Source organism: Myodes glareolus, chromosome X, assembly GCF_982192425.1.
Source record: "Myodes glareolus chromosome X, mMyoGla1.1, whole genome shotgun sequence".
Classification (NCBI taxonomy): domain Eukaryota; kingdom Metazoa; phylum Chordata; class Mammalia; order Rodentia; family Cricetidae; genus Myodes; species Myodes glareolus.
In genome coordinates this window covers 146,389,532-146,405,070 of record NC_142053.1, presented here as the reverse complement: position 1 = coordinate 146,405,070, position 15,539 = coordinate 146,389,532, and the positions used below count along the sequence as shown (strand labels likewise).

The 15,539-nt window shown below is 40.4% G+C and overlaps 1 protein-coding gene across 1 annotated transcript; it reads right to left on the bottom strand.

The window, feature by feature from the left end:
- Window positions 1-1,344: 1,344 nt before the first annotated feature.
- On the bottom strand, window positions 1,345-2,114 carry LOC148117523 (spindlin-2-like). The gene is made up of 2 exons (XM_087902863.1): window positions 1,690-2,114; window positions 1,345-1,542 (listed from the first exon to the last, which is right to left on the bottom strand). The coding sequence occupies exons 1-2, from the start codon at window positions 1,864-1,866 to the stop codon at window positions 1,345-1,347; spliced, it is 375 nt and encodes a 124-aa protein (XP_087758989.1). The 5' UTR covers window positions 1,867-2,114.
- Between the last annotated feature and the right edge of the window lie 13,425 nt (window positions 2,115-15,539).

Genomic DNA, 15,539 nt, shown 5'->3' with positions numbered 1-15,539 from the left:
AAGGTTTTCCACTAAGAAGGAGGCCTAGTCCACTTTGGATTCTTTGTGCTCCAGGTGCACCCGGGAGAGTGAAAATGATGAGGATGAGGAGAAGAAGGTGCAAGGGTGTACCAGCATACCTTTGTTCAAATTCTCATCCACTTTGTGGCTGAGTCACCTGACGCGGCTTAGCAAACCTATGTGCTGAACCCTGACTAAGTTTGACATCACCAACCTTGTAACCGAGTTTGTGAAGATGGAGAACCAAAAATTGCCAGTTACTGAAGGTCAGGATCCTGGCATGATGGAAGCCAGGCATCAATATCTTAGAGGTATTGCAGGGTTGGATGTGTGTGTGGGGTCTAGGCTACTCTCCACCATCAACAGAAATACTTCAGTTAACTGATATCATACAGCTCTTTGCATATATTGTATGTGTGCATGCCACACACCAACAGGCATCAAGGTATACATGTTTATCCTGTCTGTGGGTGAGTCTGTTCACCAGTTTCATAGCACAAATCTCAGAAAACATGGGCTAGGAAAAGGGAAAAATATTTTCATTACACAGCAGGGCAGATGTACAAATGAACTCACAGGGGTTGGACAGCATGCATAAGACCTGTGCTAGACCATGTCACGAGAGACATAATCCCGCCATGAGTAAGTAAGTGGCAGACAGAATCCTGGCATGAGTAAATAGGTGGCAGACAGAATCCTGGCTTAAGAAAGCAGGTGGTGGATAGAATCCTGCCTTGAGAAAGTAGGCAACATGAGGTCCAAGCCTTTGTGAAGGAGCCTCTAGAAGGGGAAACTTTTCTCTAAGCATATTGCTCCTGGTTCCTCAACGTGCTCCCGTGGAGAGCCACACACAGTGAATTACAGCTGTTACAAAAAAACATTAATTAAATAAAACCTGATTTTCTATGATTCCGAGTCTTCATTTATGTCCTTTCCTGATCAGTCTGTTCTGTTTCCTCTAAAGTCCCAAATCCTAATGCTGCTATCTGTTACAGCTTACCTATGACATGCTACTCCCTCAATCTATACCCTTCCCAGAGTTCCTACATCTTTTTGGCACATCTCCTATGCTTCCTAAACAGTCATATTCTCTTCTTTCCCACCCCTCATCTCCAGTCCCTTCCTCTCCCAGGAGACCAGACCATCTAAGTCCTGTTCTGACAAACCTCATCATTTACCAAACAACACACCATGTTCAAAACTTTTTATTTTTAGACCAAGACAAATTTCATTGAAAAAGATATCAGGGTTATTAGAGGACATGAGCTATCTCTGAAAAAAATAACAAAGCATTCCTCCCAATGCAATTTTATGCCTGCCTCTCCACAGTTTGTGAATTTCACTTTAACAGATCTTCACCAAATCATAGACATAGATATGGGAGTCATTATCAATTTTGATGAAATGCACAGAAGATTTGGTGGGAACTTTGTAAATGATTTTGCCTGTCTTTTGGGTTCTGTCTCTTTTATTGTACTGCACACATTTTCCTGTCAAGACATCCATGCCTGCTTCCTCTTCTGGAGGATACTCTGGCATAATGTGGAGGGTGCCTTCAATGTAGTCATCCAGATGGTGGTAAGGGTACAGGACAGTATCTTTCTTGTTTGAAAAGTAGAACATGGTTGTAATGGTTGGCACCTCATCTGGGGTCACGCCACTTGACTCATCCAGAGAGCCTGATATGATGTGGAGGTTGCCTTCAATGTAGTCCTTCAGGAAATCATAAATGTACAAGACCGGATCTTTCTTGTAGGTAGTATAGAACCAGGTCTTCATGATGGGCACCTCCTCTAGGACCATCTCTCTCCACTCATCCTTAGAGCCATTTGTGCCCTCAAATATTTGTTTTACTGCTTTGCCCATGATGACATTTGCAAAGTGAGTTTTTGTTTCCTGAGGAAATGACACTTTATTAGGCAGTATCCTAAGGTTTAAAATACTTTCATCATCGTGAAGCTCCAGTCCATAGACACAATCAATCCCATCATACTTCAACAAATAGACATAGGGTTTTGGAGGCAGTTAATCTAGAATGATAGCATCCCATTGGGTGACTGGTTCATTGCCTTCCTTCCATCCATGAGAAATTCTGTGGCCACCAGTATTCTCTATGGTCTTGAAAGGCCTGAACGGTTTTTGCTTCTGGAGAGGTGACCCATCCCTCCTCTGGAGTGTTTGCTCACCTCTCATACTCAGAGGCATCTTCCTCGTGTCTTTAGACTAGTGTGGTTTGCCACAGCACTCCTGGTCCACTATCTTTTGGCTCTTTTTCTGTGCTTGGGCTTCATACTTGTCCACTCTCTGAGATGGAAGAACTCGACACTTTAAATCACATATGAAGTCATTGCTTCCACCATTAGTGTCTGCAAGGAAAAGAAGGAGAGGTCATGAGGATAAGACTCTTTTCTGGAAGTATTTTGTTACAGGTGATGAAGACAGTGCTAAATAGTTTTGGATGCATAAATGTAATTTTGTCATAAGACAATAGTAGGAAAATTAGCAAAATATTCTCTACAGCTCAGTGTAACTGTCTCAGAGATGCATTCTTGCTGCCCAGAGACAATTTGCCTCTGTTGGGAAACCTACTTTCTGACTGAGTAGGTCAATGAGAGGAGGCAGTATGCATATCCTCAATGTGAGTAACAGAAATCTTAACATAATGGCAAAGAAGCCAGAAGGACAGCCATACCTCTCCTTTTATCCTTAAGCCATAAGTCAGGTGGCTGCACACAAAAACCCTTGCCCAAGATCATGGCACTAATGACTACTGGCTCTCTGTATTGTGTCCCCTGATCTAGACCCAGGTTAATTACATAAAGTCATTATGTGAAAGGAACACTGGGCCCCTTTATATCTTGATGCAGAGGCTTGTTTATTCACACATCCCTGACCATCCCCCATTGCCTGCCCTATTGTCTGGGAGGTTCTGGGCCCAGGAACAGTTCCTTCTCCTGCACTGAGGAGATCCACTCAGAGTCAGTCATAACAAAGTTTAGACCAAGATGCCAAGACTCTCCTGGCTGCATTTGAAGGAGAGTAGGGCAGGCACCAATGCAAGAATTCCTCCAACAATCTGAAGGGTAACATCAGAATCCAGGGATCATGCAACAAGGAGAACTGAACAACCTTCTCCAGAAGAAATAGAAGAAATCGACTTTAAACAGAACTATATGAAAATGATAGAGGAACTTAAACAGGAGGTGAAAAACTGCCATAAAGAAATGGAGATAACAAAAACAAAAGCAGATGAAATGAGGAAATCTCTCATAGATAACCTAGAAAATCAAGAAACAGAAAGGAAAACCATAAGGGAAACAGTTCAAGATTTGAAAAATGAAATGGAGGTAATGAAGAAAACACAAATCGAGGGAAGGCTGGGTATGAAAAATCTGGGTAAACGAACAATAACTACAGAGACAAGTATTACAATGAGGGATGTGTCCATGCACTGAGATAGTGGAACTGATATACTGGGAGAATTCAATGCCAGCTGAAATGGGAGAGATGGAGCATGTGATCAAACTGAATACTCTGAATGTGGTTGGCAATGAGGACTGACTGAGAAGCCAAGGACAATGGCACTGGATTTTGATTCTATTGCATGGACTGACATTGTGGGAGCCTGGTCTGTTTGGATGCTCAACTTTATATACCTGGATGGAGTGGGAAGAACCTTGGACTTGCCATGAAGCACAGTACCCTGACTGCTCTTAGGACTAGAGAGGGAGAGGTAGGTGGGGAGAGAGAGGAAAAAGGTAGATGGGGAATAAGTAGAAATTTTTAATAAATAAAATAATTAACAGTCTGTTTGGATACTCACCTTCCTGGACCTGGAGAGAAGGGGGAGGAACTTGAACTTCCCACATGGCAGGAAACCCTGTCTGCTCTTAGGGATGGAAAGGGAAGAGGAGAGGGAGTTGGGTAAATGGGAGGGTGTTGGGAGGAGGGGCGGCATAAATTCAGAAGATATCAACAGCCCTACTTTTAAAATGGTTAACAAAGTATCAATATAAGTTAAACAATGGCCTTTAACAAAGGAGAAACGATGGGTTTTAGAACCAGTGTTATATGAGAAACTAGATGCTCAGAAAACTCAAGAATTAACTCTGTATAAAATACTTGGGTATTTGTAGTTTTGTTGTTTTTTTTTCTTTTTTTTTATTAAATTATAAAAGTTTCCATTTCAGCCCCTCCTCCCAAAACCCTCCCACTCCCCCCATTCCCTCTCCTCCCCCCTCTCCATCCCCTAGAGCAGTCAGGGTTTCCTGCCCTGTGGGAAGTTCAAGTTACTCCCCCCTCCCTCCAGGTCCAGGGAAGGTGAGAGTCCAAACAGACTGGAGCGCCAAAATCCAGTATATGCAGAGGAAGCAAGTCCCAGTGTCATTGTCAATGGCTTTTCAAAAAGGCTCTGGGCCAGCCACATTCAGAGAATCTGGTTGGATCATGTCCTCGTTCAGTCCAAGTCCAACAGGCCTTGGTGAACTCTCATTATATCAGTCCCCTTGTATCAGTGGGTGCTCGCATCCCTCGCAGTCCTAATTACTTTTTTTATTTTCTTCATCCTTCTGTTCCTCATTTGGACTGTGGAGTGCTCAGTTTGGTGTTCCAATATGGGTCTCCATTTGTATCTCCATCCAACGTCGGATGAAGGTTTCCTGTGCCCTTGCCTTCTTTGCTCACGATCTCTTTCCTTCTGCCTCTCATTTGGACCTAGGGAGCTAGGTCCAGTGTTCCAACGTGGTTCTCCGCCTCCATCTCCATCCATCTCCAGATGAGGGTTCTATGGTGACATGCAAAATATTCATCAGTATTGTTGTGGGCCAAGGCCGGTTCAGGCACCCTCTCCTCTGTCCAGAGAACCATCTAGGGATCTCACCTTGGACCGGGGATCCCCTTTATAATCAAGTCTCTTGAAAACCCTAAAATGATTCCCTTAGTTGAGGTATATACTTGCCTGATCCCATATCCATCCTTCCTCCCTCCCCCCCATCCCAGTCCCCCGATCTTTCCCCAATCCTCCCCTACTCCCTTCTCTCTAACCCTCTCCCTTTCCGACAACCCTCCCAACCCCCCCATGCACCCTAGGTTACCTGGGACTCTTGTCTATTTCCTACCTCCTGGCGGGTAGCTATATAATCTTCATCAGGTTCATCTTCTCATTTAGCTTCTCTAGGATCACGAATAATAGGCTCAAAGACCTTTAATTATGGTTAGAATCCACTTATGAGTGAATACATACCGTGTTCCTCTTTTTGGGTCTGGCTTACCTCACTCAGTAAAGCATTTTCTATTTCCATCCATTTGCATGCAAAATTCAAGATGTCATTGTTTTTTACCGCTGAGTAAAACTCTAATGTGTATATGGTCCACACCTTTTTTAAACATTCTTCTATTGAGGGGCACCTAAGCTGTTTCCAGGTTCTGGCTATTACAAATAGTGCTGCTATGAACATAGTAGAACAAATGCTTTAGTAGTATGTTAGGGAATCTCTAGGGTATATTCCCAAGAGTGGAATTGCTGGGTCCTGAGGGAGGTTGACTCCCAGTTTCCTGAGAAACCGCCACACTGATTTCCACAGTGACTGCACAAGTTTGCATTCCCACCAACAATGGATGAGTGTTCCCCTCATTCCACATCCTCTCCAGCATAGGCTATCATTGGTGTTTTTAACTTTAGCTATTCTGACAAGTGTAAGATGGTATCTCAAAGTGGTTTTGATTTGCATTTCCCTGATTGCTAAGGAGGTTGAGCATGACCTTAAGTGCTTTTTAGCCATTCGAAGTTCATCTGTTGTGAATTCTGTTAAGTTCAGCACCCCATTTTTTAATTGGGTTAATTAGAGTTTTAGTGTCTAGTTTCTTGAGTTCTTTGTATATTTTGGAGATCAGACCTTTATCTGTTGAAGGGTTTGTGAAGATCTTTTCCCAGTCAGAAGGTAGCCTTTTTGTCTTACTGACAGTGTCCTTTGCTTTACAGAAGCTTCTCAGTTTCAGTAGGTCCCATTTATTTATTGTTTCTCTTATTGTCTGCACTGCTGGGGTTCTGCTTAGGAAGTGGTCTCCTGTGCCTATATCTTGTAGACTACTTCCCACTTTCTCTTCTATCAGGTTCAAAGTGGTCGGATTAATGCAGATGTCCTTTATCCATTTGGACCTGAGTTTTGTGCATGGTGATAGATATGGATCAATTTTCATTCTTCTACAGGTTGACATCCAGTTATGCCAGCACCATTTGTTAAAGATGCTATCTTTCTTCCATTGTATAGCTTTAGCTCCCTTGTCAAAAATCAGGTGTTCATAAGTTTGTGGGTTAATACCCGGGTCTTCTATTCGATTCCATAGGTCGACTTCTCTGTTGTTATGCCAATACCAAGCTGTTTTCAATACTTTTGCTCTGTAATAGAGTTTGAAGTCAGGGTTGGTAATGCCTCCAGAGGTTCCTTTATTGTATAAGATTGTTTTGGCTATCCTGGGTTTTTTGTTTTGCCATATAAACTTGATTATTGTTCTCTCAAGGTCTGTGAAGAAGTTTGATGGAATTTTGATGGGAATTGCATTGATTCTATAGATTGCTTTTGGTGGAATTGCCATTTTTACTATGTTGATTCTCCCAATCCAAGAGCAGGGAAGGTCTTTCCATTTTCTGGTATCCTCCACAATTTCTTTCTTCAAAGACTTAAAGTTCTTGTCAAATAGGTCTTTCACTTCCTTGGTTAGAGTTACCCCAAGATATTTTATGCTATTTGTGGCTATCATGAAAGGTGATGATTCTCTGATTTCCCTCTCTGCTTCTTTATCCTTTCTGTATAGGAGGGCTACTGATTTTTTGGAGTTGATCTTGTAAACTGCCACATTACTAAAGGTGTTTATCAACTATAGGAGTTCTTTGGTAGAGTCTTTGGGGTCGCTGATGTACACTATCATATCGTCTGCAAATAACGAAAGTTTAACTTCATCTTTTCCAATATGAATCCCCTTGATCCCCTTATGTTGTCTTATTGCTATTGCTAGAACTTCAAGCACTATATTGAAGAGGAATGGTGAGAGTGGACAGCCTTGTCGTGTTCCTGATTTTAGTGGAAAGGCTTTGAGTTTCTCTCTATTCAATTTGATGTTAGCTGACGGCTTGGTGTATATTGCTTTTATTATATTTAGGTATGATCCTTGTATCCCCAGTCTCTCCAACACATTTATCATAAATGGGTGTTGAATTTTGTCAAATGCTTTTTCAGCATCCAATGCAATGATCATATGGTTTTTATCTTTCAGTTTATTTATATGATGGATTATATTGATAGAGTTGCGTATGTTGAACCAACCCTGCATCTCTGGGATGAAGCCCACTTGATCATAATGGATAACTTTTCTGCAGTCTGTTCCAACACTTCAATTCACTGTGCGAAGTGAATGGAGTGTTGCTTCACTTTCTAAATGCTCTCCTTTCAGAGAAAATCACTCCCTTTTGAAACTGCCTTAAGCTACTTACAAGCATTCACAAGAAACTCACATCTCTTACTCTGAACGAGAAGCAGTCTGTTCCAACACTTCAATTCACTGTTTGAAGTGAATGGAGTGTTACTTCAATTTTTAAATGCTGTCTTTTCAGAGAAAATCACTTTCTTTGAAAGTGCCTTAAGCTACTTACAAGCATTCACAAAAAACTCACATGCGTTTCTCTGAAAGAGAAGCAGTCTGTTCCAACACTTCAATTCACTATGCGAAGTGAACGGAGTGTTGCTTCACTTTCTAAATGCTGTCCCTTCAGAGAAAATCACTTTACTTTGAAACTGCCTTAAGCTACTTACAAGCATTCAACAGAAATTTACATGCGTTTCTCTGAAAGAGAAGCAATCTGTTCCAACACTTCAATTCAATGTGCGAAGTGAATGGAGTGTTGCTTCACTTTCTAAATGCTCTCCTTTTAGAGAAAATCACTCTCTTTTGAAACTGCCTTAAGCTACTTACAAACATACACAAGAAACTCACATCTGTTTCTCTGAAAGAGAAGCAGTCTGTTCCAACACTTCAATTAACTGTGAGAAGTGAATGGAGTGTTGCTTCACATTCTAAATGCTGTAGTTTCAGAGAAAATCACTTTCCTTTGAAAGTGCCTTAAGCTACTTACAAGCATTCACAAAAAACTCACATGCGTTTCTCTGAAAGAGAAGCAGTCTGTTCCAACACTTCAATTCACTGTGCGAAGTGAATGGAGTGTTGCTTCACTTTCTAAATGCTCTCTTTTCAGAGAAAATCACTTTCCTTTGAAACTGCCATCAGCTACTTACAAGCATTCAACAAAAATTCACATGCGTTTCTCTGAAAGAGAAGCAGTCTGTTCAAACACTTCAATTCACTATGCGAAGTGAATGGAGTGTTGCTTCACTTTCTAAATGCTGTCCTTTCAGAGAAAATCACTTTCCCTTGAAAGTACCTTAAGCTACTTACAAGCATTCACAAAAAACTCACATGCATTTCTCTGAAAGAGAAGCAGTCTGTTCCAACACTTCAATTCACTGTGCGAAACTGAATGGAGTGTTGCTTCACTTTCTAAACGCTCTCCTTTCAGAGAGAATCACTCCCTTTTGAAACTGCCTTAAGCTACTTACAAGCATTCACAAGAAACTCACATCTCTTACTCTGAACGAGAAGCAGTCTGTTCCAACATTTCAATTCACTGTTTGAAGTGAATGGAGTGTTGCTTCACTTTTTAAATGCTGTCCTTTCAGAGAAAATCACTTTCCTTTGAAAGTGCCTTAAGCTACCTACAAGCATTCACAAACAACTCACATGCATTTCTCTGATAGAGAAGCAGTCTGTTGCAACACTTCAACTCACTATGCGAAGTGAACAGAGTGTTGCTTCACTTTCTAAATGCTGTCCTTTCAGAGAAAATCACTTTCCTTTGAACTGCCTTAAGCTACTTACAAGCATTCAACAGAAATTCACATGCGTTTCTCTGAAAGAGAAGCAGTCTGTTCCAACACTTCAATTCACTATGCGAAGTGAACGGAGTGTTGCTTCACTTTCTAAATGCTGTCCTTTCAGAGAAAATCACTTTCCTTTGAAACTGCCTTAAGCTACTTACAAACATTCAACAGAAATTAACATGCGTTTCTCTGAAAGAGAAGCAGTCTGTTCCAACACTTCAATTCACTGTGCGAAGTGAATGGAGTGTTGCTTCACTTTCTAAATGCTGTCCTTTCAGAGAAAATCACTTTCCCTTCAAAGTACCTTAAGCTACTTACAAGCATTCACAAGAAACTCACATCTGTTTCACTGAAAGAGAAGGAGTCTGTTCCAACACTTCAATTCACTGTGCGAAGTGAATGGAGTGTTGCTTCACATTCTAAATGCTGTAGTTTCAGAGAAAATCACTTTCCTTTGAAAGTGCCTTAAGCTACTTAAAGCATTCACAAAAAACTCACATGCATTTCTCTGAAAGAGAAGCAGTCTGTTCCAACACTTCAATTCACTGTGCGAAAGTGAATGGAGTGTTGCTTCACTTTCTAAATGCTCTCCTTTCAGAGAGAATCACTCCCTTTTGAAACTGCCTTAAGCTACTTACAAGCATTCACAAGAAACTCACATCTCTTACTCTGAACGAGAAGCAGTCTGTTCCAACACTTCAATTCACTATGCGAAGTGAACGGAGTGTTGCTTCATTTCTAAATGCTGTCCTTTCAGAGAAAATCACTTTCCTTTGAAAGTGCCTTAAGCTACTTACAAGCATTCACAAAAAACTCACATGCATTTCTCTGATAGAGAAGCAGTCTGTTCCAACACTTCAACTCACTATGCGAAGTGAACGGAGTGTTGCTTCACTTTCTAAATGCTGTCCTTTCAGAGAAAATCACTTTCCTTTGAACTGCCTAAAGCTACTTACAAGCATTCAACAGAAATTCACATGCGTTTCTCTGAAAGAGAAGCAGTCTGTTCAAACACTTCAATTCACTGTGCGAAGTGAATGGAGTGTTGCTTCACATTCTAAATGCTGTAGTTTCAGAGAAAATCACTTTCCTTTGAAAGTGCCTTAAGCTACTTAAAAGCATTCACAAAAAACTCACATGCATTTCTCTGAAAGAGAAGCAGTCTGTTCCAACATTTCAATACACTGTGCCAAAGTGAATGGAGTGTTGCTTCAGTTTCTAAATGCTCTCCTTTCAGAGAGAATCACTCCCTTTTGAAACTGCCTTAAGCTACTTACAATCATTCACAAGAAACTCACATCTCTTACTCTGAACGAGAAGCAGTCTGTTCCAACACTTCAATTCACTGTTTGAAGTGAATGGAGTGTTGCTTCACTTTTTAAATGCTGTCCTTTCAGAGAAAATCACTTTCCTTTGAAAGTGCCTTAAGCTACTTACAAGCATTCACAAAAAACGCACATGCATTTCTCTGATAGAGAAGCAGTCTGTTCCAACACTTCAACTCACTATGCGAAGTGAACGGAGTGTTGCTTCACTTTCTAAATGCTGTCCTTTCAGAGAAAATCACTTTCCTTTGAACTGCCTTAAGCTACTTACAAGCATTCAACAGAAATTCACATGCATTTCTCTGAAAGAGAAGCAGTCTGTTCCAACACTTCAATTCACTGTGCGAAGTGAATGGAGTTTTGCTTCACTTTCTAAATGCTGTCCTTTCAGAGAAAATCACTTTCCCTTGAAAGTACCTTAAGCTACTTACAAGCATTCACAAGAAACTGACATCTGTTTCTCTGAAAGAGAAGCAGTCTGTTCCAACACTTCAATTCACTGTGCGAAGTGAATGGAGTGTTGCTTCACTTTCTAAATGCTGTCCTTTCAGAGAAAATCACTTTCCCTTGAAAGTACCTTAAGCTACTTACAAGCATTCACAAGAAACTCACATCTGTTTCTCTGAAAGAGAAGCAGTCTGTTCCAACACTTCAATTCACTGTGAGAAGTGAATCGAGTGTTGCTTCACATTCTAAATGCTGTAGTTTCAGAGAAAATCACTTTCCTTTGAAAGTGCCTTAAGCTACTTACAAGCATTCACAAAAAACTCACATGCGGTTCTCTGAAAGAGAAGGAGTCTGTTCCAACACTTCAATTCACTGTGCGAAGTGAATGGAGTGTTGCTTCACTTTCTAAATGCTCTCCTTTCAGAGAAAATCACTCCCTTTTGAAACTGCCTTAAGCTACTTACAAGCATTCAAAAGAAACTCACATCTCTTACTCTGAACGAGAAGCAGTCTGTTCCAACACTTCAATTCACTGTTTGAAGTGAATGGAGTGTTGCTTCACTTTTTAAATGCTGTCCTTTCAGAGAAAATCACTTTCCTTTGAAAGTGCCTTAAGCTACTTACAAGCATTCACAAAAATCACATGCGTTTCTCTGAAAGAGAAGCAGTCTGTTCCAACACTTCAATTCACTATGCGAAGTGAACGGAGTGTTGCTTCACTTTCTAAATGCTGTCATTTCAGAGAAAATCACTTTCCTTTGAAACTGCCTTAAGCTACTTACATGCATTCAACAGAAATTTACATGCGTTGCTCTGAAAGAGAAGCAGTCTGTTCCAACACTTCAATTCACTGTGCGAAGTGAATGGAGTGTTGCTTCACATTCTAAATGCTGTAGTTTCAGAGAAAATCACTTTCAATTGAAAGTACCTTAAGCTACTTACAAGCACTCACAAGAAACTCACACGCGTTTCTCTGAAAGAGAAGCAGTCTGGTCCAACACTTCAATTCACTGTGCGAAGTGAATGGAGTGTTGCTTCACTTTCTTAATGCTGTCCTTTCAGAGAAAATCACGTTCTTTGGACGTGCCTTAAGCTACTTACAAGCATTCACAAGAAACTCACATCTGTTTCTCTGAAAGAGAAGCAGTCTGTTCCAACACTTCAATTCACTGTGAGATGTGAATGGAGTGTTGCTTCACATTCTAAATGCTGTAGTTTCAGAGAAAATCACTTTCCTTTGAAAGTGAATTAAGCTACTTACAAGCATTCACAAAAAACTCACATGCGGTTCTCTGAAAGAGAAGCAGTCTGTTCCAACACTTCAATTCACTGTGCGAAAGTGAATGGACTGTTGCTTCACTTTCTAAATGCTGCCCTTTCAGAGAAAATCACTTTCCTTTGAAACTGCCTTAAGCTACTTATAAGCATTCAACAGAAATTCACATGCGTTTCTCTGAAAGAGAAGCAGTCTGTTCCAACACTTCAATTCACTGTGCGAAGTGAAAGGAGTGTTGCTTCACTTTCTAAATGCTGTCCTTTCAGAGAAAATCACTTTCCCTTGAAAGTACCTTAAGCTACTTACAAGCATTCACAAGAAACCCAGATCTGTTTCTCTGAAAGAGAAGCAGTCTGTTCCAACACTTCAATTCACTGTGCGAAGTGAATGGAGTGTTCCTTCACTTTCTAAATGCTCTTCATTTAGAGAAAATCACTCTCTTTTGAAACTGCCTTAAGTTACTTTCAAACATTCACAAGAAACTCACATCTGTTTCTCTGAAAGAAGAGCAGTCTGTTCCAACACTTCAATTCACTGTGCGAAAGTGAATGGAGTGTTGCTTCACTTTCTAAATGCTCTCCTTTCAGAGAAAATCACTCCCTTTTGAAACTGCCTTAAGCTACTTATAAGAATTCACAAGAAACATCTCTTACTCTGAACGAGAAGCAGTCTGTTCCAACACTTCAATTCAATGTTTGAAGTGAATGGAGTGTTGCTTCACTTTCTAAATGCTCTCCTTTCAGAGAAAATCACTTTCCTTTGAAAGTGCCTTAAGCTACTTACAAGCATTCACAAGAAACACACATGCATTTTTCTGAAAGAGAAGCAGTCTGTTCGAACACTTCAATTCACTCTACGAAGTGAATGGAGTGTTGCTTCACTTTCTAAATGCTCTCTTTTCAGAGAAAATCACTTTCCTTTGAAACTGCCTTAAGCTACCTACAAGCATTCAACAGAAATTCACATGCGTTTCTCTGAAAGAGAAGTAGTCTGTTCCAACACTTCAATTCACTGTGCGAAGTGAATGGAGTGTTGCTTCACTTTCTAAATGCTCTCCTTTCAGAGAAAATCACTCCCTTTTGAAACTGCCTTAAGCTACTTATAAGAATTCACAAGAAACTCACATCTCTTACTCTGAACGAGAAGCAGTCTGTTCCAACACTTCAATTCACTGTGCGAAGTGAATGGAGTTTTGCTTCACTTTCTAAATGCTGTCCTTTCAGAGAAAATCACTTTCCCTTGAAAGTACCTTAAGCTACTTACAAGCATTCACAAGAAACTCACATGCGTTTTTCTGAAAGAGAAGCAGTCTGTTCCAACACTTCAATTCACTGTGCGAAGTGAAAGGAGTGTTGCTTCACTTTCGAAATGCTGTCCTTTCAGAGAAAATCACTTTCCTTTGAAACTGCCTTAAGCTACTTACAAGAATTCAACAGAAATTCACATGCGTTTCTCTGAAAGAGAAGCAGTCTTTTCCAACACTTCAATTCACTGTGCGAAGTGAATGGAGTGTTGCTTCACTTTCTAAATGCTGTCCTTTCAGAGAAAATCACTTTCCCTTGAAAGTACCTTAAGCTACTTACAAGCATTCACAAGAAACTCACATCTGTTTCTCTGAAAGAGAAGCAGTCTGTTCCAACACTTCAATTCACTGTGCGAAGTGAATCGAGTGTTGCTTCACTTTCTAAATGCTGTCCTTTCAGAGAAAATCACTTTCCCTTGAAAGTACCTTAAGCTACTTACAAGCATTCACAAGAAACTCACATCTGTTTCTCTGAAAGAGAAGCAGTCTGTTCCAACACTTCAATTCACTGTGCGAAGTGAATGGCGTGTTGCTTCACTTTCTAAATGCTCTCCTTTTAGAGAAAATCACTCTCTTTTGAAACTGCCTTAAGTTACTTACAAACATTCACAAGAAACTCACATCTGTTTCTCTGAAAGAGAAGCAGTCTGTTCCAACACTTCAATTAACTGTGAGAAGTGAATGGAGTGTTGCTTCACATTCTAAATGCTGTAGTTTCAGAGAAAATCACTTTCCTTTGAAAGTGCCTTAAGCTACTTACAAGCATTCACAAAAAACTCACATGCGTTTCTCTGAAAGAGAAGCAGTCTGTTCCAACACTTCAATTCACTGTGCGAAGTGAATGGAGTGTTGCTTCACTTTCTATATGCTCTCCTTTCAGAGAAAATCACTTTCCCTTGAAAGTACCTTAAGCTACTTACAAGCATTCACAAGAAACTCACATCTGTTTCTCTGAAAGAGAAGCAGTCTGTTCCAACACTTCAATTCACTGTGCGAAGTAAATGGAGTGTTGCTTCACTTTCTAAATGCTCTCTTTTCAGAGAAAATCACTTTCCTTTGAAACAGCCATAAGCTACTCACAAGCATTCAACAGAAATTCACATGCGTTTCTCTGAAAGAGAAGCAGTCTGTTCCAACACTTCAATTCACTGTGCGAAGTGAATGGAGTGTTGCTTCACTTTCTAAATGCTGTCCTTTCAGAGAAAATCACTTTCCCTTGAAAGTACCTTAAGCTACTTACAAGCATTCACAAAAAACTCACATGCATTTCTCTGAAAGAGAAGCAGTCTGTTCCAACACTTCAATTCACTGTGCGAAACTGAATGGAGTGTTGCTTCACTTTCTAAACGCTCTCCTTTCAGAGAGAATCCCTCCCTTTTGAAACAGCCTTAAGCTACTTACAAGCATTCACAAGAAACTCACATCTCTTACTCTGAATGAGAAGCAGTCTGTTCCAACACTTCAATTCACTGTTTGAAGTGATTGGAGTGTTGCTTCACTTTTTAAATGCTGTCCTTTCAGAGAAAATCACTTTCCTTTGAAAGTGCCTTAAGCTACTTACAAGCATTCACAAAAAACTCACATGCGTTTCTCTGAAAGAGAAGCAGTCTGTTCCAACACTTCAACTCACTATGCGAAGTGAACGGAGTGTTGCTTCACTTTCTAAATGCTGTCCTTTCAGAGAAAATCACTTTCCTTTGAACTGCATTAAGCTACTTACAAGCATTCAACAGAAATTCAAATGCGTTTCTCTGAAAGAGAAGCAGTCTGTTCCAACACTTCAATTCACTGTGCGAAGTGAATGGAGTTTTGCTTCACTTTCTAAATGCTGTCCTTTCAGAGAAAATCACATTCCCTTGAAAGTACCTTAAGCTACTTACAAGCACTCACAAGAAACTCACATCTGTTTCTCTGAAAGAGAAGCAGTCTGGTCCAACACTTCAATTCACTGTGCGAAGTGAATGGAGTGTTGCTTCACTTTCTAAATGCTGTCCTTTCAGAGAAAATCACGTTCTTTGGACGTGCCTTAAGCTACTTACAAGCATTCACAAGAAACTCACATCTGTTTCTCTGAAAGAGAAGCAGTCTGTTCCAACACTTCAATTCACTGTGAGATGTGAATGGAGTGTTGCTTCACATTCTAAATGCTGTAGTTTCAGAGAAAATCACTTTCCTTTGAAAGTGCCTTAAGCTACTTACAAGCATTCACAAAAAACTCACATGCGGTTCTCTGAAAGAGAAGCAGTCTGTCCCAACAC